Genomic DNA, 24,221 nt, shown 5'->3' with positions numbered 1-24,221 from the left:
AAAGACTTATGGAATAGAATTGCATAACTTTGTACTTTTCCTATGCAAAGCAGAATAAGTTTGGTGTAAATACAGTGACAAGTGTCTGAAAGATACCTTGGCTTCTTCCAAGTCCTATTTATACCCCATGAAATCCAGTAACTATAAAATCACCTCTGCTGCTATGAATTGTCTCACTGAGGGATGAAAGAGGAGAAGTTTGGGTAGTGATACCTTGGCAAAACAAGAGCTGCAAGTTCTCTCTCTCCTAAGAGCTCTAATAAGGTTGCAGCTAACCAACAATGTGTCCTGATCAACAGATCTCTAACCTTTTAAAAGGTGTAAGTGAGCCTTCCAGAGAATTATGCTTTCTTGTTTCTGTGCTGTTCAATTGCTTTTATTTTTTTTTCCCTTGGATTCTGATGAAAATAGGTGCAGTTGAAATTCCTCTGAGGCAAGGCCAGCACTTGTAGGAGTGTTCATTGCATATGGGATTAGGAAGTGGTTCTCAATAGGCTTCCAGTGCTTTATGTGTATATATCTGTTATTCAGGGAATTATGCCAAATTCTGGTAACATTGGTTGAGATGTGAATTCTAACAGCTCTTGGCTTTGCCTTCAGTCAGGGTAGCTGCTACGCTGTGTCTGAAAATATCTGCCTGCTTCGCTCCAGCCTGTTACCAGCCTGTTCCTCTGTCATGTTATAGGCAAGATGGCTGTAATGGGTACTTCATCTTTCAGCTGATTTGGATTAGCAACAGTTGTTAAATGTAGGCATTTGTGTATTGCTCATGCCTGCAGTGAAGCAGCTTTGTGCTACAACCATTTTAGTAAAACTTGTAACAATACTTTTGAGTATCCTAGTTAGGCCTTGATTAAACACCAGAAGTGGTGTTTGACTTTGCATATGGGAATTTCATGTATTAGAAGGTTTTTTATTTGTGATGTCTGGGCTTTATACAGTATTTGACATTATTGATATTCTTCCCACAGAAACCTGAGCTGCTGGGGCTGGTGGCTGCTCAGCTCAGGAATACAAGACACTTAGTGGGATAAGTATTTGGGTGGGTGTGGTGATTTGCTTGGATTTGAGATGATAAACTGTTGGGTTTTTTCTTTTGTATTTGGTTTGTGTGAGCCAAAATATTTTGCATTTTCTAAGAATGAAGATATATATATATATATATTTAATCTCTTGTCATTTTTATAGTTGTGATATAAATATTTAATTTGGTCCTGGAGCCCAGGACTGTGCAGAGGCTTTTCTCACTAAAAACCAGTTTCCTGTGAGGTGAGGCTCTGTAGAGCAGTAACTGGCTTCAAGTGCTGCTGTAGCTGTGGGCACTTGACATTCTCTCTTGAAAACTCGTGTTTTGGTTAGGAACTCTTGGTATTGCATTCAGACCTTTCTTTTTTCTGTTTGTAACTCCGTGATTTCACCAAAAAAGCTCAGTTTTAAGCATGTTTTATTCCTTGTGAGTGTTAAGTCGAAGTTCTGCTGAGGTCTTGCACAACTTTTGACGGCTTTTGTGTCAAACAGACACTGAGGCTGAAGAAAATCTCCCCAAAGAAACAGAAGTTGAAGAAAAAGCTAATTCAGTAGCTTAGATTAAGTCCACAAGTACCCTGTTACTGTCACAGATAGTGGTAATTTTGGATTCTTCCTTGAGCAGACTGATGGCAGTCTTGAGGATCTTTAACAGGTTTTCAAGGAGAAGGCTGTTGCTCTCACAGTTGTTTGAATCATGATTTTTCACCCTATTTTTCTCACTGTTCCCTTTTGCTGTTTTCAGGCTTGCTGCCAGCCCCATCTGACTTTGTGGTGTTGCTTGGTGCAGTGTCCTTTATTGTTTTGAGCCATTACTTGAATACCTCATGCAAAGCTGTGTTCTTCAGGGAAAGGGAGGGAGGTGCCTTCTCAGGGATGGGAAGACAGATTGGCTGGGGATCAGTAAAACTTCCTTTCCTTCTCCTCCAGCATGCAGGGTCATCATCCCAGCCCCAGTGACTCGTCACTTGTACTTGGTGCTCTCTAGTGACGTTTCTTGGGCACAGTGAAAACCACAAAATTCATAGGCTAATAAGGGTGGAGTAATGTGGGATTATTGCAAGTGTTCTTGTGCTTGCTCTCCCAGCTCAATAGGAAGCCTTTAATAAGAACTTTCCTAAATAGTGTTGCATGCGAAACGGGGATTTCTGCTTCGTTCTTTTAACAAACAGCCATTTCATGAAATAGTGTGGTTTTTTGCCTTTTGGTACATTCCAGAAGACTTTCTACCTTTACTGGTTACTGATTGATAGTTCTGTGCTGAGCTCCCTTTAATTTTGCAATAAACTAACAAGGAGGCTGAGACCACAAGTTTACAGAAAACAGCTTATTTACTCAACTGGATTTACAAGGATGACAAAGTCAGGTTTTGTAATTTCAGTGTGGTCTAGGATGGGCAGGAGGAGTACTTGAAAAATTGTACTGTATAAATAACCAAACAAAATATAGTTTGCTTATTCTTCTGTGTGAAGTTCTTAGGCCAACTCTCTCCCAGGACCTGCAGGGATTTTCTGCATATGCAGGAACTTTGCTATTCCAAATAAATGGGAATGTTGTGAGTTTAGGCACAAAAAGTAAGGTTTTTTTACTTTTCTAATATGCTTCTAAAAAAACTAGCATCTGCTGAAATCACATCAGTGGATGGTGGCTCTGTTTTCACAACAACATATGAAGGTTTAAATGGGATATTAACACTGTTGTTGACTTTTAGATTAAATCTTAGAAGTAACAATGATCTATCTGGAACCCGAGTGCTGTTTTCCTTGAGAAATCCTTGTGTCCATTTTTTTCCAGGTATTGGCTCCTATAAAAAGTGAGAAAGTAATCAGAGGAGGAAGTTGGGTTTTTCTAACATGTCTAAAATTAGGAAGTTGAAAAAGTGTTCCTGCTGTCTTATTGTGTTTATCTCTGGGTTTTCTAATACTTCTTGCTGTCATGACACTTCTAATTGTTATATGGGGTTATTTTACAATCTGAGATAGCTATGCTGCAGTAAAAATTGAAGTAAAAGATTGGGAAATTGTGTAGTCCATCATTTGTGTGGTATTTTAAGTAGTAGATTTTTTCCCAGAAAGGATTTTGAAATCTGAATCCGAGTGAATTTCCAAAGAGTTGGTAATTCTGTCAGAATTGGAAGGCTGAGGACTATAAATTTTCACTTGTTAAATAGCTCTCTTAACCTATGGCAAGGGAATGGGCTGAAAGTTAAAGGCAGTGGTTCGTTGAACTCCATGGGAGACTGCACTGAAGCATGTTTCTAGTGTTACTGAGCTGTCTAGCTGACTCTTTTTTTCCCTCTTTTAGCAGTGGAGAGTGTTTTTCATTCAGGCACAGTTGCTGACTAAAGAAGACCTACACCCTTTGTTCATTACAAAGTAGGAACAGAAAAGCAATAGCAAAGCTTCCTTACCTGCTGCACATTTCAGGACACAGTTGTGTAGGTAGAGGTATGATGGCTTTTTGTGAGTCTTAGTGGCAATATTTTGTCCCTTTAGTTGATATTGGAAATAGGAGCTCCTCTTAAAATACTAGGTGTTTTTAAATATAATATCTTTTAAAATACTGTGTATTTCAGTATGATAACATCAAAATACCATGTAGCAATATTCTCACTGTTGAGTGTTCTGCTGGAAGTTAATAAACATATGACTGGCTTTGAACCTCTTGAAAGGAAGCTGTGCTTGGCTGGTAAGCTGTCCAGTATTTGTCCAAAGGGACCACAACAGAGGCAAATTTTCCTTACCTACTTAGTCTGAGGATCTGGCATGTCTCCTGTGCTAAACAGGTTAAATTAATGGCAGATCTACAATGAAGAGTTGAAGAAGTGCTATTGCTAGTTCAATGCAAAGCGCTCTCTAGTAAGTCTGCTTGGACTCTCTAGGAAGCCCAGCTTGTTTCCAAGCAGGTAGTTTTTAGCAGGTAGTTTCTCTCAAGTGTGGCACCTATCAGACCAACCCAGTCCTTCTTTTTGGTGGTTTGTAAGAAACAGCATCATTAACATCAAAACCAGCATGATGTCCTGTGCACCCATGTATGAAGCAATGTGTGAGACTCAGCTGATGCTGTCCATGCACAAATGTGATTCCTCACCAGAACTCACAGAGCTGTTTGGCACCAGATCTCCTTTGCCTTTCTGGGTGTTCTCTCCATATCACCCACAAGTTTAACCATTCCCTCAAACACCTATTTGCAGCTCTCTGAATACGTCAAACCATTTCAAAGGATGGCAGAATGGAATGTAAGCATGTCTTTCAGGTTCATGAAGGAGAATTTGGGGAAAAATTAATCAAGTTTTTAAATGTGCCACTGGGGTCATGTGATACCAGTACTCAAGGCTTCAGGTTGAATGCCTGTAAGGACTGGTGACTGCTGAAAATGTATGGTCTTGTTTGAATGGCACTTTAACTGCCAAAGTATTCATGACCAAAGTTTTACTCATGGAAAACTAAAATTTGGCACTTTCCAGTGAAGGCATATGGTTGAAGTTTTGAAGATAGATGTATCTATTCTGAGGAGCTTGCTGAATCTGGGTGGCTTTCTTTTTATAACTGTAGCAAAGGACCAGCTCTTTCCTTTTGTTAGTGACCCACAGCATGTTTGATTTAGTGAGAGTTTGGAGTACTCTGCACACTCTCAAAGTGAAGTTCAAACTGTATTAAGGGAGCTGCACAAAGATACATGAAAATACATATATATATATATATGATAATAGGAATACCTGTACCTGATGAATGAATTTTGCAGTAATTGAGGCTGCAGAAGTGTGACAGGGAATTTGATGCCAAATTTAGTGCTTAGCTACAGCCTTGTCTTGTGACTGGACTTGTCGTATGGGAGAACTGCGTCTGTGTTGTTCTGCAGGCTTGGAGAAATGGGGAATAATTTTCAATTAATTCCAAAATAAGCATTCTGCATATGCATATGGCTTCATCTCAGAGGAAGTGTGCTTATTCAAGATAGTATTTAGATATATATTTAAGCAAATGTGTAACTGTCAGTGAAGTCATAGAACTCAGAATATGCTTAATTTCCATCCTCAGAGCAAGTCAGAGAGGAACATTTACTTGGGTAGGACTTTGCTTTTTTAAAATTACTTTTTTAAACAGTATAGCAGGGAATCTAGGATATTAGTACTGAATAATTACTTAAGGACACATCAGAAGTTGAAATCTAGGTTCAGAAGCATTGCTTGAGTTAATCATAAAAGGTGAAGAAGACTTTCAGTCTTAACAGCTAGTAGTGCTGTGGAGTTCCTGGTTAAGGAGGAATCTGGAAGATAAAAAAAAAAAGCAGTTGCATTATTCTTCTTGTTCATTTTTCTTTTGATTTTTTTGGAAGCCTTCAAAGTTAGTTTCCTTTGAAGGAAAGCAATATGAAATATAGTGTACTTAGGTATTTTTTTCTATTAAAAATGTTCCTTAATCATGGTAACATTTCTTTAAAATGTGATGCATAAATAATAAAATACGTGATGGCACAGCACAATGATTATCTTGGCATGAGTCTGAGGTGACTGAATCACTTAGAGAGCTTGATACTTGTTAATAATGTGATCATTGCAAAGTGTGCCAATGAAAACTTCATACCTCACCAGTACGTGTGAGTATAAGTTTGTTAGTGTGCTCTGTTTCAGCACATTTTCTAGCACTGGGTACTATGGATATGTGAGTCTGTGGCTTTTGTGACACAGTGGAAACAAAGTGAGAATGGTTTCAAGAAGGAAAGGTCTCACATCCTTTCTTATCCCTACTGACTCTTGGCTGCCTACTCCTTTCATTTGCCTTGAACTGGTTTTGATGCCCATCCTATCACAAGGATGAACTAGCTCACTAAAATGGAAGATAAGTATCCTAGCAAAAAAAAAGGAAAAGTGACTTTTTTTTCCCCCTTTGTTAATGAATTGAATTATCTTACCCTGTAATCTTCTGAACAAGTCAGCCATCAGTGGCAGCAAGGAGGTATGTGTACCAGACCCTTTGCTGTCTGCTTTTGGGTGCTTGTAGGTGCACACAGCAGCTCTGGGGAAAACAGCAGAGGGGTGTAATGTGTTTCTCGTGTGTTTGCTGTTAGGACTATTGCAAGTGGTACCTTAGCCAAGGTGTAGGACCAAGCAAGGCTGTTTTCTACCATGTTCATGTTCACTGCAGTGATCATAAATGCCCAGTCCCAAAAGGTGCATCCTTTGGGATTAAGGTGGATCCTTTGTGGCTAAGCTGTGCAGAGTGATCACAGCTAGCTCAAGTTTGTTCAGAGTTTGTAGTCAATAGCAGATGAGCATGAGGGGCATCACTATGGAGTTCTGAAGGTGTTGCACTCCTGTTGGGTAAGCGAAGATTTACTTACATGCTCAATTTAGTGCTGTTGATACAATCCATAAAGCTCTCAGGCACCATCATGCCTGTTTGCATTACAGAGCTGGGTGGGCTGGCATGAGCAGGGAGGTAGAGTCTTGTAAAGGTCACGTTCTCCATCACACTGCTGGCACCTTGTGTCATGCTGCCTGAAGAGGACACAATACCCTGCAGCACCACCACTGCAGTCACAGCTCGTTGGTCTGACACAGCTTGTGTGGGGTCTCACAACGGGAAAAGAAAGGGGACAGTGTGTCGTATCTTACTGCTGAAAGAGTTACAAAGCAGGAAGAAGCCATGATCAGAGGGAGGGACAAGTAGTGGAGGGAATGGCAGAGAAATTCTTCTTCCTTTTAGCAATGGCAATCTGTTAATTTATTCCAGTAAATTCCAGTGAAACTACATTCAACCAAGTATTGTGTAGGATTCCTTTCTGCCTTTCTCCTGTGTCAAATACATCTGAAGACAGGCCATTAATTTGTAAGAGAGTTTGGAGTTTGTCTGCTCTCAGTGCAAGTAGAAGAATCATTTTGGTTCTTTAAAAAAAATTAATTTTTGAAGTTTGTCAGTGAGCAAAGTGGAGACCAACTGTTATTGCAAAAAGTGCAGCTGCTTAGCGATCCAAAGCATTACAAGATAACTGTGGCTATAGCGATGTTCTTCTCTCTGTGGTGTTTGCACCGTTTGCTTAATGTTTTCTGTTGCTAAAAACCAGTATGCATTCAAAGGTGCAAGAAATTGTTCATCTCTTGTAGGAATGACTATTGCTCATGCTGTCAGAGGAGAGCACAGTGGGCACTATAGTTTTGTTTATCAGAATCTTGTGATCCTGAAAAGCACTAAAAAAATCCCCTTTTGTAAAGATAGCCTTGTGACATTTAGTGCTTTTGTGCTTCAGATCAATGGGAGTGTACCCCTACCACACCTTCCTCCATGGCACTGTGTTTCAGCCAAAGGAAGAAAGTGTGTAAATTGTGTGGAAATTACTTGGAAAATAGATTTTCTATTTGACTATGAAGAAAATGGTGGGTTTTTGTAAGGAGCATCAAAATGTTCACGGAATATGAGCAAAAGATGAAGCTCTTCAGAGCAGTAGTTTCATTTAAGGTGCCTGTATGTATCAACATACTGTTGTTCAGTATTTAATTTTTTAACAATATCCCTTTTCCTCCACTTTTTGCAATTGACTCTTTCAGTTTCTGCAGGTAGTTCAAAATGTTCTGAGTGTCGAATTTGCTAAAGATCAGAATATAGAGGGTCATCTCGATGCTATGCCTGGAGGATTCCAGTCCTGGGCTTCTCTCTACCTTCCAGTAGCTATAACAATTCATTTCCCATCCCCCTCTCCTTGTCTGTTTGCAGGTTATCTTGACAAATCAGATTACCACAGCGCTGAGCAGTGGCCCTGGGCTCCGGGCAGACCTGGTGTCTCCAGCTGATGATTTGTCCCTGTCTGAAGGTAAGGAATCCCTTCTATCAGAACTGAAACTCTACACGGCCACAAATCCACACTGTAACTTGCAATCTTCTGTTGAAATATAGGGGGCTAAGTGAGTCAATTTATCAAGTCTAACCTAACACAGTCTTGAAACAAAATTATTTTCCAGTTTCTCTGAAAATCCATTTATAATTAAAAAGAAAGTATGTAGAGTTGCTAAAAGGATCAGATACTTTCTAAAGGCTGGGAATGTATTTTTGAGCCATGTCAGTTTCTCAGCATTGTACTGTCACTCATGCATTTAAAGCATTATTTTGTCAGTCTTCTAAAGCTGCGACAAGAGGAAATACACAGGCTGGTGTGCAAATTTCATCTTATCTAATGGTTATCATAGATTCCAAGGAGAAACAACTGCTCACAAAGGAAGGAAAGCAGATCCTCAGTCCTGTTCCTTGAATTACACTTGTTTGGTTTTCAAGCACAGTGCCTCAGACTGCATCTCTCTGTTGTGTGAATGTAACATGGGGATTTTTGTGATGCCATATATTACTTCACATCTTCATGCTTGTTTTCTGAGCAGAATTAGAGAAAAGCACTTTTTTGAGTAATAGTGAGGACGTAGCGTGCTGAAAAGAAAAGATAATTCTGAATCAAGGTTTACGAAGTAATATTTTAATTTTGGTTTTCCCTACTTGCAAAGAATAGTCACAGAGTACCCTCGTGAGGGACAGATGGAGAAAAATTTAGCATTCAGTTCATGCATGGATCCAAATGTATGATGCACAGCAACGCTCTTCTTGCAAAGGCATGATAATTGCATGTAGACTTTCCACTTCGCATAACATGGGTATTTCCCCTCTTTGTCTCCTTGCTGCACTTTCTGATGGTTCTGATCAGCTTCTCTGTGTTCTGGTTCATCACACACCGTTGTCTCAAGCCTGTCTCACTTTACACAAGTACAGGTCAGTGGCAAAAATAACTAAGCAGCGGTTAAAACTGACATTATTTCTGCAACTCATTTCAGTGGACAAGGGAAAGAGGTTGAAGGTAGATTTCAATGGAATGTCAGGGAGTAGCAAATAACTTCAGTGCAATGCCTTAACACTGATTTATGAGTTTACTTCATAATTTTGTCAATAGGAGTCTGGCAAATCATGGCCCATTAAATAACAATTGTGCTTGTGGCTTTTATTGGTTCCACCCATTGCCAAAGTATCTCTGAAGTACATGTCTCAAATACTGCTTCCTACCTCTGGCAGAAAGATTTGAAATTTGGTAACTAGATTTGGAAGATAAAGGCATAATTTTTCACCTTTATAATTTCCTTCTTGGCACAAAGTTGTTGTGCCTTGTCTTATTAAATTGTCTTGATCACAGTGCTCGTGCTTCTCCTTGCCCTTTAGAATTGCTGTGGATGAGCTTCCTCTGGAAAGAAAGCACAGCTGACTCTGATGTGGGAATAATAAAAAAATATGTTTTCAGTAAAACATATTTTTGTCCTGTGGCTAAAATATTTGAAGATACTGAGGAAAAACACATGGAATAGTTGAAATGTTTCTGAATTTCCCAGCACATATAAAAGATTCTCGGTGCTGTGTATGAGCCATAGTTCCAGAATATTCTAGAATCAGGGCTACTCAAGAGATGGCATAATAATTTTTCTAGCAGTTACAGGTTTTTCATGAATCTATCATGTTGTGCCTAAACTACCACCACTGCTTTTCACCTTTTAGCTTAAGAATGAGTTAAAATATATTGGTGCTCTGTGTTTTATTCCTTTGTTGTTCTCATTCCTTATTTTTAATTAAGGATCTGAAGTAGCAAAATTTGTCAGCATCATGCTTGTTGAAAATGGACATGTTTGTTCTGCCACAGGACAAGACTAGTACAGACATCAACAGTGCAGGCTCCTTTGGAAATTCAAGTTTTATCAAGGGATATAGGGCTGATAAACTCCTTTCTTTCTCTTCTTTCCCTCCTTTCTTGATTAACATTGATGTGGCATTTACTTCCTGTGTTGTGTAATGGAAGAACACAGTGCATCTCCACGCCACAGGCTTTTCTCCCTATCTTTACTGTTTGTAAAATGGCTGCTTCTGGATTTCCATTTTCATCCCTTTTAACCCCTACTGTCTATCTGTGAAATTTCAGGCTCATTCAACATATGATTTCCATGTTTGTCTTCCTAACAAAAGACATAGGTGTGGCCAGTGTGTTTTGGTGGGTTTTTTTAACATCATGGTGTTGAGTTGTCCTGAGAAAGTTCCCACTTAATGTATTTGGATGTTAGCTCTTGAACAGCCTGAAGGCAGCAATAAACTTCTGATAATCTTTTGTACTTTCAGAATCCTAAATTAATTTGTCTTCTAGAGTTAGTAAGATAGTAATAATACTTACTGTTCTTTTACAGATGTAGAATTTACAGGAAAGAGTAGTTAGGTGAGTAGCCCAAGTGCACAGAGTATATGTTGCAGAGTCAAGGATAAGAGGCCAGATTTGTGACTGGGTTCTTACCTCATTGTTCCATGTCACTCATCACCAACTAAAGCTGAATTTGAACCAGTGACCTAGATGTGAAAGGACCCATAACACATTATTAGTCCTGTAAGCAACTCAGACTGCTTGGTTTGTATATGTCTAATATGTTGTTTTAATCCTATCTGAAATCAGAGTCCCTTCACTATAAATGGTTTGCTAAAAGGGTAATATTTCTTAGATGAAAATTTCAAACTAAATGTGCTATTAGGAAGAAGTGGAATGTTATAGTGTCCTCTTTTTTTGCTTCTGATCGTGCTTGGGAATTGCTTGGGTTATGTGTTAGATTAGGCAAGAAACCAAGGAAGCTGTTCATCTGATGTGTGACAGAAAGTTAATCTGATGAGCAGGCTGAAAGGACATTGTCAAGCTGTTTCAGGCTCACAGTTTGTCATCTGTAAAGCTGTAATCTAGTGCATGAAAATTTGTGTCCTAAAAATACGTTAGATTTTTATGAGAACGTTAATGGATTTATAAAAGCAGTGCTGGCTGTAAAATCCCATTACTTATGTAGCAGTGTAAGAATTCATGAACTGTTTGTTGGTATTTCTTATAGGAAATGGTTATGTCCAGCTAAATTCCCAGACCTGTGCATACTTCTGCTTCCAGATAGACAAAAAAAAAAAAGTATAGTTTGCCACAAATAAAGTGATAAATACAATGCCAAAGTTTCTCTACTTATAGTCTGAGTCCTTGTATTCATTTGGCCTTTACATAGTTGTCAGATTATCAACTGAAGGAGTTAGGAGCAATAATATTTTTCTCTAGCTCTTAAATCCTCAGACATCTGAGGATGTCTCTTCTGTCACTTCTTCCCTAGGAACCAAACTCAGTTTTTACTCTACTATTTTTACATAGCCATCTCTCAAACTCTGTCACCAGTGGGTATAGTCTGGAGGATGATGGTGGATGTTGCTGTTTCACTTCCATTCTTGCTTTGTGGAATAGCCTCTGTTTAGTTCTTCCAGTCAAAGACAACTTGGAGAAGCCTAAAGTTATTTTACATGGCTGGGGTGGTCAGACAAGCCCAGGAGTAGCCTAAGAACTAATGATTTATCATTTAAATATAAAAAATAGATCTTACCCAATTAAAGTAGTATCTTATTAAAAAAAAAATGGTTCAAGCTGCACTAGGCTTCATGAATGGTAGAAATATTTTGTATGACTGGCGATAGGTCTTTCAAAACAAGTTGTCTGTGACTGTGCTATTTTTGCTATTTTTGTGAAGTTCACATGACTAAATTTTACCTAATATAAAAAGTCTTTAGAAACTAATTCTAAGCCTGTGTATTTTAGCACTAGGTGGATGGGGGAATTTGTGTTTCATTTGTGTGCTGCAAAGAGATAAGACAAGATGACCTGCTTGAGGTTCCTTCTAATCCACCAGTGCCTATGCTATTAATGTATTTGCCAGCTGCAAGCTCTAACTTCCTCTAGCAGACATCAAAGCCAAACTCCATCTTTCGTGGAAAAAATTCAGGGGTGTGTTGGTATGAGCAAGAACAGTATCCTCCTCCCACCCTGCACAAAGTGTCAAGCAAAAAAAAAGGAATGCTGTCTTGGGCTTCTTCAGTCTCAGCTAGTACTTTCAAATATTTGTTTGAAAAAGTCAGAATTATTTTGTGTTTAAAATTGTCTCTAAACTTGCACTAGATCTGGGGAGGCCAGTGTTCAGTCTTCTGCCATTTGTGTTCATCAAGTGGTTTGTCATAGCATTGTATATTTTTAGTGTACAATGTGAGCAATGAGTTTAGTCTGACCTTTTCATCTTTGTTGCTCTGATCTTGAATTCTTTTAAGCTGTTGAGCAGAAGTAGGCTTTTGTGTTGTAGAAACTGGAGAACACTAAGCTACCATAACATCTCCCACCCACAGGATTTTCCTGCTTTTACTTAGAAGTGGAAGGTTTGAAGCTGGAATCTTCAGCTTCTCTTCCTTGCTTTGCCCTTGATCTCTTAACATATTGTGGTTAAATGGTTTTATTCTTCCAGACTCAGTTTACCTTTTTTTATATACCTTTTGGGGCTTTCTTTTTCTTCTGCAACTTTTTTTCCTTAATATTTCAAGTATTACTATTTTCCTTAATATATCAATATTTCTATGGGGAAAATAATGAATTGTCCTTCTCTTCACCTCAGTAAGATCAGTTCTATAGTTTATTACTTCGCTCCCTTCAAATCTCCTTTTGTCAGTCCTGGTGCCAAATGGAGTGAAAAAACTGAAGAATTATCAAGTGAACTGAGAAGCCCCTAGAGATCAAAGGCTGTTGGTTGGTTTAGATTTGTTTATTTGTTAATTTATGTATATACTTAATGGTTAGGGTTGGACCCAGAGATGACTTAATTAAAATAAAAAAGTATATTCATCCCTGTTTTTCAGGAACCATGAGTTTATGAATCAAGTTGCTGTTAAATAAGTTTCTGAAATACTTCCTTTGTGTAGTTTTAAAGCTAATGCAGAATACTTCATGTCCTTGTGAAGTTCTCCAGAATGATATGAATTTAAATGCATTGGAAAATATTATAGGAGTTTGGCATGTTTTTGGCCTTTAGTATTTTAGCTGAATGCTCTGTAAATTAGGCCATGTCTATGCATACTGAAGAGTAAATTTCCCAACTGAGACTAGCGTGTGGGTGTGAACCCTAAAAATTAAAGCACGTTCCTGTAAAGAGGGGATCATATCAGTGTATATGAATACCTGAAGGGAGAGTACCAAGAGGATGCACTCAGACTCTTTTTGGTGGTGTCAAGCAGTAGGACAAGAGACAATGGGCAAAAACTGATTCATAGAAAGTTGCACGTGAACATGAGGAAAAACTTTACTGTGTGAGTGAGCATGCACTGGAACCAATTGCCCAGAGATATTATGGAGTCTCCCTCGCTGGAGATATTTAAGAAGCATCTGGATGCAATCCTCTGCAGTGTGCTCTAGCATGACTCTGCTTGAGTAGGGAGGTTGGACCAGATGACCCACTGTGGTCCCTTGCAGCCTTACCCCTTCTGTGATTTTGTGATTCTCTAATACAGTTCTCTTCTTGGTTTATGGAGATAAGGAAGTGCTACAGTGTAGCTTTTGCTGCATGATTTTGCTACAGTCTTGATGATACAGGGAAGCATAGTGAGATTTGCATCTGTGTTTGCTTTGATATTAATTGCTATTCTCACCTGAAGGTTTGATTGGCATTTAGGGCCCATATCAGGAACTCTTACATGATGGGACCAGAGAGCTCAGTGAGCCACAGGATTTTGCCTCCAGGTCTGAGCCTTGGGCATCTCTGACTTCAGTGTCAGAGGTGATAGAGTTGCTTAAGTCACTGGTTCTAGTGCATGTGAGCTCAATAATGAAACAGCTGGAGTTGTTTCTTTTTAATTCTTTATTTTTTTGCTGGATTTCATGTCTCAGCTGCATTTTAAGAATCTGTACCAGCAGAGACTCTGTAATACTCTTCACCAGCTAACAATTCTGCAGCAAGCTTTTTATTCCTTCAGTCTGTTCTGTCTTTGAGTCACTACTTCAGTTTTCATTAAAAACATTGTTAGCTGTATGTACTCTCGAAGGTGAGGAGCTCATGTTCCTTAACCTGCTGGAAGCCAATGTAGTGCATCCACTTCAGGATAGGTAAACAGGGGGCACCAAAAAGAGGAGCAACCTTGGTAGAAGTCATTAATACATGTAGTAGGGAAAAACAAGCCTTCTCAAAATAGGATTTCATTCTTGTGCTTGCTCTGTATTCACATTTCTTGTAAGTGTGTGCTCTTAACAGTAGTGGAGTTTGCACTCTTGTGCTTTAGTGGAAGGAAAAGAGTCCCTCTGGTTGTACAGAGCAGCACAAGGAAGTGCACCATCATTGCAGGGCCTGGAAGGAATGATATTAACCATTAGGGGAAATGATACCCTGCTTGTTTCTGCAGGAGGCAGGGTTGTGGTGGTGTGGAGCAGTTAGATTTCACGATAACGGTTGCCATGTTCGCCTGTACTAATTTTGATGCTATATTTCACCAAGTGGGAAGTAGTGACATAATAACATCCAGCCAAATTTTAACGGCTTTTAAATCAAAAGATAAATCTCTCAGTAAAACAGTGTCACAGAGACTGTATGTGTCTGTGGAAGTCCCAGCTTAAATGACATATGCATAATTACTTGATCTAGACTACAGAAAGGTTGAAAACTGTCAGCAGGAGCATTCAAAGACCTCTATATATCAGTTTAAGAGAATCTCCATTCCTCACATCCCAATTGCCACAATGAGAGTGTACAAAGTTTTACTGCTTTATTGTGGTACCTTTCTGAAGATGTGATGTGACTTAGAATCATTAATCAACAATTTGTAATCCAAAAACCCTTCAGGTATGTTTGCTGGAAATCATTCATCTATATAATGAGAAGCACAATAACTAGAAGTGATCACAGTCATAGTTGAGTGGTTAGAAGTTGCTGCCTCTCAGCTGCTATGTATCTTGCCTCCACTGAGAAAAAGTGCAACTGAGTATGTACTGCACCTTCCAGTGCAAAGCACTGAATGAATCCTTGTGCACACCTCAGCTTACTCCTGTGTTCCTGTAACTGCATTAAGCTTGAGATCATGCATGGATCAGTCACTGAATTTCAGTTGATGGCATGTAGGTGTAAAGTACTGTAAGAATTTACAGTTGATAATTTCCTTATGCCATAAAATGTTTAAAAGTAAGATTAATTCATATTTCAGTGTGGGTGAATACAGAACTTTTTACTGTGGTCCTGCAAATCAGTCGTTTAAGTCAGAAACATGAGGCCTGGCTTGGTTCGAATTCCTTCTGTGGCCCTACACCTTGCACCTCAGTGTTGGTTGACCTTATCCTTCAAATTACATTGTAAAAAAATTAATTCAAGGATAAGAAAAAGCTAAATACCCCTTGCCCCTGTGCACAATGACCAATTAAATTCTGTTTTAACTCACTGTGGGTTATCCTTAAATCTGTACAGAAGCTGGGGACAAAATATTCAGCAATCTGTAGCATTCAGTCCCATTTCTTCTGGAGTTTTATAGTGCCATCATTGGATCTTTCTTCTGATGGAGCTGGAAGGGACTAGAAGGATTTTGATACACAGAAAAACATCACTATGGGAATTACATTTGGCATGTGGCATTACATGAAACATATGGCTCACCTGCAGAACTTGAAGCAGTTAAGAGTGATCCAAGGTGCAAATGCTACACCAAAAGGGAAGGTGAGGGTGAGGGGACACAGGATAATTTTAGAGTTTCCTGCCTATATTCTAGTAGCAGTTCCAGCTGGGTTTCCTCTGGGTTTACTGCAGGATGTTTGAAAAAAGTGGCTCCTTGTTAATCTCAGGCGGTTTCTATGATTGATGATTCCCCTTAATCGTAAAGAGAGCACATTGGTGTTTCTGCTTAATTTGTGTCTATTTCCTGCTTTATTATTGCAATAATAATTTATTGTCTTAAATGATGGAAGTTTAAAACCTGTTAGCCTTTTTTGGAGGTTGAAGCTGGGTGCTCTGTCATGTGAATGAAATTCTTCCCAGTGACAGTCTGCTCCTAAAATATTACATTGAAAACCAAACAGCGCAACAATAAAAGACAGTATATGGTTGGTGCATTATTTCTTGATTTAATTAAAATAGAGAGCATGAGCAGATTTTGTATGCTTCACATGAACAAGATTAATCTAGTCTGGATTCTACTAGTCTTCTCATAGTATCGGTTACATTAAAAAATATAAAAGAAGCATTCAGAGGAGAGCAACCCAAGTGGTCACAGTGCAGTACAGGAAGATGGGTGAAGAAATGGTAGAAAGAGAAAATGCCCAGAGCTTAAAGGAAAACTATGTTTTTACTAATTTCTGCTGTCCTAAAATGTCCTGCTGTTGCTCCAGTCCCTCAGGCAACCTACAGAATATTCCTGCATGAGCTGATGCCTAACTAGCACCGGGAAGGGTAGAAAAGACAATGGCTCAAGTATGAATAGCTGCACTGTTAACAATGGAAAACTTGTCACAAAGAAAGCAAACCAGATGTTACTACTGGGTATGCAGCCATGATTCTCAGGGAGTAATTTGAGCCAGTCTGATACCTGGCAGGGGAGTCCTTGTTTCAGGCTGGCACATGGATATGCAAGGCAGTAGTTTGGGCATGTTTTAGCTGAATATCCGGAAGTTGTTTTTGAGCGCAAAATCTGTTAGGCCAGCTGTTCCCAAATGGTTTGGGTTTGTGCTTCTGTTTTTGGTGGTGAACTCACCCCAGCCAAGCTTGCGACTCCAAAGACTAACACAAACAATCACATCTCTGTCAGGCTTGCGACCCCACTCTGTGCGGCTGTGACCCCGCTGGAGGTTACAACCCCGGCATTGGGAATTGTTGGGGCAGACTATCAGATAGCCCTGCTGGGCGAGCACTGATATGCCCCATCCAGGCCAGGATCATCACAACAAATGCCTTCAGATCTCACAGTAATTTGTAGGCCCCTGCCACTAGTCTGAGAGTGCAGCTTATTAGAGCTGACATGTCACTTTGGTACATCAGGAACATCTCAGGGATCAAAAGGTCATAGTCCTCCCACGCTGCTGCAGTCTTTCTCCATGAACTGGCCTCTCCCTCTTGCTTCCCTGTCAGTTGGCTGGCAGTGAGCCCCGGCGCCCTCGTGGCGCGGCCACGGCTGCTGGATGGGTACCAGCTGCCACTTCTGCCACAAGCCACCCTTTCCAAAACCATTCTCCCTGAGTGCTCCTTGCCTTAACAAAGGGATTGATGTCCGTCTCTCCCTGCTGAAATATTTAAATGTTTTGTTAAAAGTAATTAAAAGCTATATAGGGCAGTATTAGGGGAGATGGGCTAAGCCTTCCCCTCTATTTTGTAAAACTAATTCTGTTATTCATATACCTGTGTATATGAGCACAATCTTATGGATGTAGGATGCTGATGGAGAAATAAACAGAAGGTAGCCTTGTGTGATGGCTGGTGTAGCTTGCAAGGCTAAGGGCTTGATAAACCATGCAGACAGACTTTTTAGCATAAAATGACATGTTACAGGTGTCCTAATTAGACAACAGATTTTTACGCCACCTTCTGACGCAATTTTAAATGGAGTTTATAAACAAAATCAAAAATAGATTTCAAATTTGTTCTTTTGAAAGCATTCATTACCATAATGGAAAACAGTAACATTTTAATAGCTATCTGATAGTTCAGGGCCAGTGACTTGTTAATTTATAGGCATGGAAGTTTGACAGTGGCATTGTTCTGTAAATCCAACAAGGGGAGGAGCCTGCAACAGGTGATTTATTTTTACTTACAGTTTTGTCAACAGATCCTGAAAATTGCCAATGATGGCAAGAAGGAAAGAGGAGGTTATGGTGCAGAAAAATATTAAAGCTGCCTATCATTTGGATTAAAACCTGCATTGCATAAAATTAGCCCAGAATTCAGTCTGCACAAGTCTAGTTTCAGAGCTCTATGTGAAGTGATTTGTTTAAGGACGTTGCTGGACTGATTTTCTGTCAGGTGGGTGCAGACAAAGCATGATACTGAAAATGAGAACAGCAAAGTCAAGTTGTGGACTGTGCAAGCCACTCAAGGAAATGGTCAAAAAATCTGTTGTTGCTGGTCACTGTACATGTACTGTAAAAAAAAATTGTTTGAAACTTGGCCTCTGTAACTTGATCGTCCCTTAAACACTAATTACACGTCAGAAAATGGAGCATAAAAGTCTCTTCCATCTGTCTAGGTTGGATTTGGTGCACAAAGGAGCATATCCAATTCATAATACCTCTTAGGTAATCAGATTAATATCTCCTGAACTGAATTTACCCTTTTGATAGTGAGTCTTTCATATGCTATGTTTCACATATCACATTCTGTTGAAGCTCTGTGGCTTTTCAGTAATTTCCTTGAAATCTATATGTGGTGTGTCTACCCTCTTTTGAGCTGTTCTTGGGACATGCATCAATTAGATGTGTTTCTGGCACTCTCTTAATGGCATAGTTTCCCTGGAGTCAAAAACTGCTCCAAAAACTGAGATCATTTGTTTAATTTGAAAGCAAAAGGGTATGGAACTACAATTTCAGGCTTCAACAGCTATGCTTCTGTAGCTTTGAAGGAATGGGGAAAAAAACTTGATGTCTTGCACGCAAAATAAATAAATTCTAGAGTTGTTAGAATATCTGATTCCATCCAGTTTTTTCTTCCCTTGCTTATCTTTCAATTTTATTTTTTTTTAAATACTATATTTTTGACTTGTCGAATTTCATTGTTTATTCATTTTGCTTAGCAAAACAGAAGGCTGGATTTTGTAATTTGGGTCTAATGAAGAACTGTAAATTATGCAGGATGGTGTATAATTAAAATTTATTATAAGCAATCTGAATACAGAATTCTATGTCAAGTGTTTGAAGATTTTGGCTCTAAGATGTTCTGGGTACTGTGTGGGAGGTCCTATATTTTTTCAAGTAAACTGAAAGCATGAAAACTCCCATTTTCAACTAACTCCTCCAGTAAGATTCATTTTGTACCTCAACTTTCTTCCAGTTTGCATCTGCAGCGGGCTTTTCACTGAGATTTCGAAACAAGTCCTCATTGATCTTTGCTTACTGCATGGTTGTTCATTATGTGGGGTGGTTTTGATGTGCATCAACTAGAGAACTTTTATAAGAAATTAAACCAGCGATTTTGGTGCTAGCTAGCGCCATGCTGTCTGGTAGTGCTCAAAGCCATCCTGAAGGCAGAAGAATCTAAACCAATTGCAGGTCATCAAGCTGCAGCCAGAATAGGGACATTCTCACAGGGAATCAGAGCAGGCAAGTTTGGAACAGAACAATGATGCATTCACGGGGTAGTTAGAGGGGGATCCACACCAACTCTTTTGGTTGTCTGACACTGCTGTGCCAAGTTATTCGCTAATGGGGATTTGCTTATTAAACAAAAATATGAAATGTTTTCTCTTGTGTATTTTTGTGTGAGGCAATACAGACCACTTCCAAAGATCAGTAGGAAGGTTTAATAATAAGCTGTTAATGCCTGTAGTCTGACTTGTGGTTACTGAGCTCAGGTAATACTTGATCACAAGAAGCAACAGTAGGCATTTCAGCAAGGTAACAGCTCAAATCCTAGCTGATGGGATTTGACAGCCTCATTTGTGCTGAAGCCTGACTTGCTATGTCTTTCATTTACAGTTGTTTATGCTATGAAATATGACATTTTGTCTCCCTTTGGCCTACAGTCACATCTCAGTGGCAGTAAACTTTTGCCTCAAGTACCAAATTCCTGGGTTCAGTCATCATCAGCATCTGCTGCTGAATGATTTTTCATAAATACCACCCAACTTACTTTTTCCTTGCTGCCCCCTCTGTTTTAACTTCAGACTGATAATGTTGATGTTTTAAGACTTGAAACTAGGCCTGTCATGTTTGAGAGTTATGCTACCCACTGAAAACTGCTACCCACTGAAGGTCGAGTGACTAAGAAGATGGGCCTGCAGGGGTTTTTTGAGCTTTAGAAGTCTGTAAATCTTTTCTTGTTAATGTTTGGTAGGAATGAAGTTTAGGACAAACTTTAGTGCCTTCAAGCTAATAAAGTGCCTGTCAGTGACGAAATCTGAATCTCAAGAGGAAAAGTTCACAGTGGGTTCAGCTGAAAATGCCAAAAACCTCATGGAGCCTTTAGTTTGTTCTTTCGACTGTGCACCAAAATCATACAAACAAGCAAAAGCTGGTGGGTGACATTATTTTCCTCCAGGTTAGTATGAGGTAACTCTGAGCAGCATGGGATCAGCATGTCAAGTCCTTAATGGCTTTTGGCCAATTCCTTGTCTTGGCTTACCATCCAAAACTGTCCAGTTCTGCTTTTCCTGAGGGTGCATCTGCTTCTTAGTCAGCACTGTGATGGTCATGTGAGCTAGCACAAAATGAGCTGTTGGGATCCAGAGGGTTCCAGCAGCAGATGAGTCACAGAGGCAGAGGTCAGCACAGCATAATCTTTCTAGCATTTACCACACACAGTGTAGATATATCCTGAGATATCTACACTGCCTTGTGTTAAAATGAAGTGCCTGGACGAGAAGCTCCTATGGGTGAAAGGAGGTTATATCACCTTAGTGCCATAATGACAGTGCAAAGGACTTGGAAAACTTATTTGAATGAGCTGTGGATTTTCCTTAGGGAGACCTTGTTTTCCTCCCTTGTTCTAACATGGTATTTGTGTCCTGTAGGCTGAATAGTAATTGAAGGCAAGTTCATTGGTATGTAATATGTGCCCATGCAATATAGGGCAACTTTGACTTTATTATAGCTTGAGCCCAGGATTTGGAGGGTTTTTTTAAGGTGATAGAAGGTCACCTGCATTTTGGTATAGCATAATTTTGAGTCAAAAGCATTTTGAACAAATAAGTAATGATTGCTTTCTGTGTCTGTAAAACAGTGGATTTTCTCAACATGATAAAGTACTTATTTTGGTTGTGCTGAAAATTTTTGTGACAACTGTGATATGAATGAAAACAAAAGTGTGTTTTATCAGAAGTAGCATGTTCTGTGGAAATGTGTTTTTGCTGGTAAATAAAAATCTTGAACCCAAAAAGAAGACAAGGCTGAGGTCCTTGATCGTAACAAGAGACATGTTACAGAAAAGAACATCTGGGTTATTGTCAGGATGTTTCCTTTTTTTCTCTCTCTCACCATTCTTGCACGCTTCAAATTAAAAATATGTTGTTTTGCAGTGTTTTACTTTTGCTAAATCAGTAGAAGAATAAAACAAAAATAAAACTGTTTCCTGGTTGGCCCCACTTGTTAGTTCCATATGAAATTATGTGGTGTTTGTCTTGCATTTTCCACAGGTACCTGTGGTAGTGGTGTGCCATATTCTAATTGCTCTGATAAACAATACCTTGCCAGTGGTTGCCTTGCATATAGTCATGAACAGTTCCTATACTCAATGGTGCCATTGAAAATGTTTGAGAAATTGCTGTCCAGTTCCAGCAGTTTAATTGCTAATATGTGTTATTACTTCAGAATTTAATAGCTGTTTCTGGTTATGATACAGTTGGTTTAAGCCTGCAAGCTTTTTAAAACTGGTTTTGTTGCTTCCTCTTTGCAGTGTGGTTTCCTCCTTTGCTACCTTCAAAACATTGTGGTCCAGGGTGTTGGGTGAAGTGACATGTCCTATTTACACTCAGTTGGAAAAGACTGCGTCATGGGCACTTGAAGCTCTCTGGGGTGTTCTTAGTTCAGATGCTCAGATGTGGCTTCCTGTCATCACCTGATTACTTATTTTGAATGCTAAAATAATCTTGCTACCTTTGGTACCATTGTCTGAACCTTAACAAGAGGATGTTTTAGATTTTAATGTTATCTCACTGTGCCGTCTGTTGTGGAGCGAGCATGGTGGTCATCAAAACATTACATGACATGCACTCCCTCATAGTTAACCTCAGGAGAAGGCCTCTTATTTGCCTCATTGGCTGCCTCTGCTGCCTTTCCAGTCTCCTCTCCATCTCCAGGGACACAGTTCCATATTGATTCAATTTTTGAGGCAGTCACACTCTTGTTGACAACACACAGGTCTTTCAAACATTAAATCAAGACATCAAGACTTAGTGATAGCAAGTCATGTCAGTAAGAAAAGGTAGCAGGGTCTGAAGAGAAAATATTTTTTACCTTTTAGTCTGTGATGCCTGGATTGATTGTGATCAGTATAAACTCTTCCAGCCAGGGCCTTTTGCCTTCAGTTTCTGAGCTGTAATAGCCCTGTGTGCCTTGTTACTATCAGTTAATAAACCAAATGGTGATAATTTTATTCTTCCATTTTTGTCTTCATCTGGCTTGACCATGTAGTGGCAGCAGAGTTGATAGCAAGCATTCTTCCTCTTCCCCCTTTCCAAGAACATTAAAGCTGTCCTGTGCTGAAGGTTCTGCCATCAGAATTGTGATAACAGAACAAATAGGTAAGGAAACAAAACTTAAAATGTTTATCTAAATCTCTCAGTTCACCAGCCCTAAAAATGGCCCTGCCATGCTTTCCTGCAATTTCCCAGTTCCTTGACATGGGAAACATTAAAAGAACCATGTAGTGGATGTGTTTAGTTGGAGGGCTTGCAATCAGCTTCGTATCTGATGGAACTACAAAGTTCAACATACAAAATAGTGTCATTCATTGTTTATCCTCAAAGTTTTGGCAGATATGTGTCAAACACAGCTCAGCAGGATTGCTGCAACCTACCTGTTTGAAAGCAGCTGGTGATTTGAGGTATCTCAGGTTCTGGAGTCTATGCTGAGGTGGCTTAAAGGACATAAAGATTTTCTGTTTTGTTTTGGATTGTTGTTTTATTTTATAAAATCACTGATTAAAGAATCAGACCCTTCACATTAGGCTTCTGGATAAATTAAAGTACTAAAAATGTTTTCCTGTACTTGTTTTTTATTTTTGAAATAACTGTACTTTCTTCCCTTACCCTTTTTTTCCTTTCTGTGACAGTCACTTTGAGGTTCTTTTGTGTTTCCTTCTGCATTTTCTGGACTGCCTGTTTTTTTCTTTCCCTTTACACTCTGAACACTACAGACTGCATAGAGCAGTTTTATCAGTGGTTTTCAAAATCTGGATGGGTAAAGGCCTGAGTGAGCTGGTCTGAAGTAGCTGTCCCAGATACTGGAGGTGGGATGAGAGGCCTGAGGTCCCTTCCAGCCAGAAATATTCTTGGAGCTTATGATGCTGCATTTTAGTCTGTTCTGTACTTTTCTTTATTACTGTAATTTTTTATATATGCTCTTCTTTGTTGTGCTATGTTTGTTATACCTATTTATCAATTTATACACAAGGTTACACATTTTGATGAATCTCCAATGTACTGGATCTATTAACTGGGACTCCTTCAAAAGACAGGGATCTTAATTCTCCTAATAGCTAGTTCCTAGTTATAAATCTATTTACTTTGATGCTGTTATATGTGCTGATGGTTTGAAGATTATCTTTTCTGTCAACTCAGGTTAGTAAATACATAATAAATTTTGAGATGGAATAGTGCTGCTTGAAGGCAGGAGTAGAAAAATATTATCTCTTCTGAAGCCTTCTGTCTGAGTTTAGAATGTATTTACGAGAACTTGAAGAAATTTTGGGGTTTTTTTTTCCCCAAATCTCAACTCTGCAGATAGGATAATTCTTTTCCTCTTGAAAAATGAATTTTTTACTGGAAAAACTACTTTTGTTAGTAAGCCCCAGATAGTGATTAATAGCATACATACAGACCTAGGACATCCCTAATTCTGGCTTAATGAGAACTCTGGACTGCCAAATTTCTTGCAGTACACATCCCCTTGTAACTCACAGCCCACTTCCCTCTTCTCATATTAATCCCAGGATAACACTAAACTGCCAGTAAGTTACAGCCCTCAAATGTTGACATGCCTTGAAAAAGTATCTGGGCGTAACATCAGCGCTGAACTTACTGTAACTAACCAGATGTAACCAAGGTGTGTTTAAAGAGACTCTTTTAAGTCACACCTCATGGTCAACATTAACGTTTTCCTAGTACCTAATATAGGTTAGATGAAGAGTTTTGGTGCTTTCAGTGTATTGACAGAAACAGCTGTGCCTTCTACTTACATCTGTAGTTAGGAAAATATTTGCTAAAACCAGACTGTACTTTTTAATAGATTTTAGTATTACTGCAAGGCACTAAACTGAGCTCTCTGCAAACCATAGTCTCTTTCCTCTGGTCCTGGGGCTGTTGAACCCAAGCAGTGGTGACACAAGCTGTTCTACTGGCTTATCAGTGTATTTCAGCTTTGTTCTGGAGGCTCCACATTCCATCACTCAGCATGGAAGCTCAGGCTCTCATTTAGTCCTTTGCTGAATGTCTAAAGTTGTTGTGAAGGTCATTGACAATGTA

At 39.3% G+C, this 24,221-nt stretch overlaps 1 protein-coding gene across 4 annotated transcripts in view; it reads left to right on the top strand.

Moving 5' to 3' along the window:
- The window catches only part of RAD51B (RAD51 paralog B), a 397,362-nt gene that overhangs the window by 180,706 nt on the left and 192,435 nt on the right, over positions 1-24,221 (top strand). For all 4 annotated transcript variants that reach the window (XM_077180324.1, XM_077180322.1, XM_077180323.1 and 1 more), the window contains exon 8: positions 7,740-7,836. In XM_077180324.1, coding sequence (XP_077036439.1) covers positions 7,740-7,836 — 97 coding nt within the window. The remainder of the gene's footprint in view (positions 1-7,739; positions 7,837-24,221) is intronic.

Source organism: Agelaius phoeniceus, chromosome 6 (genome assembly GCF_051311805.1).
Source record: "Agelaius phoeniceus isolate bAgePho1 chromosome 6, bAgePho1.hap1, whole genome shotgun sequence".
Classification (NCBI taxonomy): domain Eukaryota; kingdom Metazoa; phylum Chordata; class Aves; order Passeriformes; family Icteridae; genus Agelaius; species Agelaius phoeniceus.
This window is presented reverse-complemented; position numbering and strand designations above follow the sequence as displayed.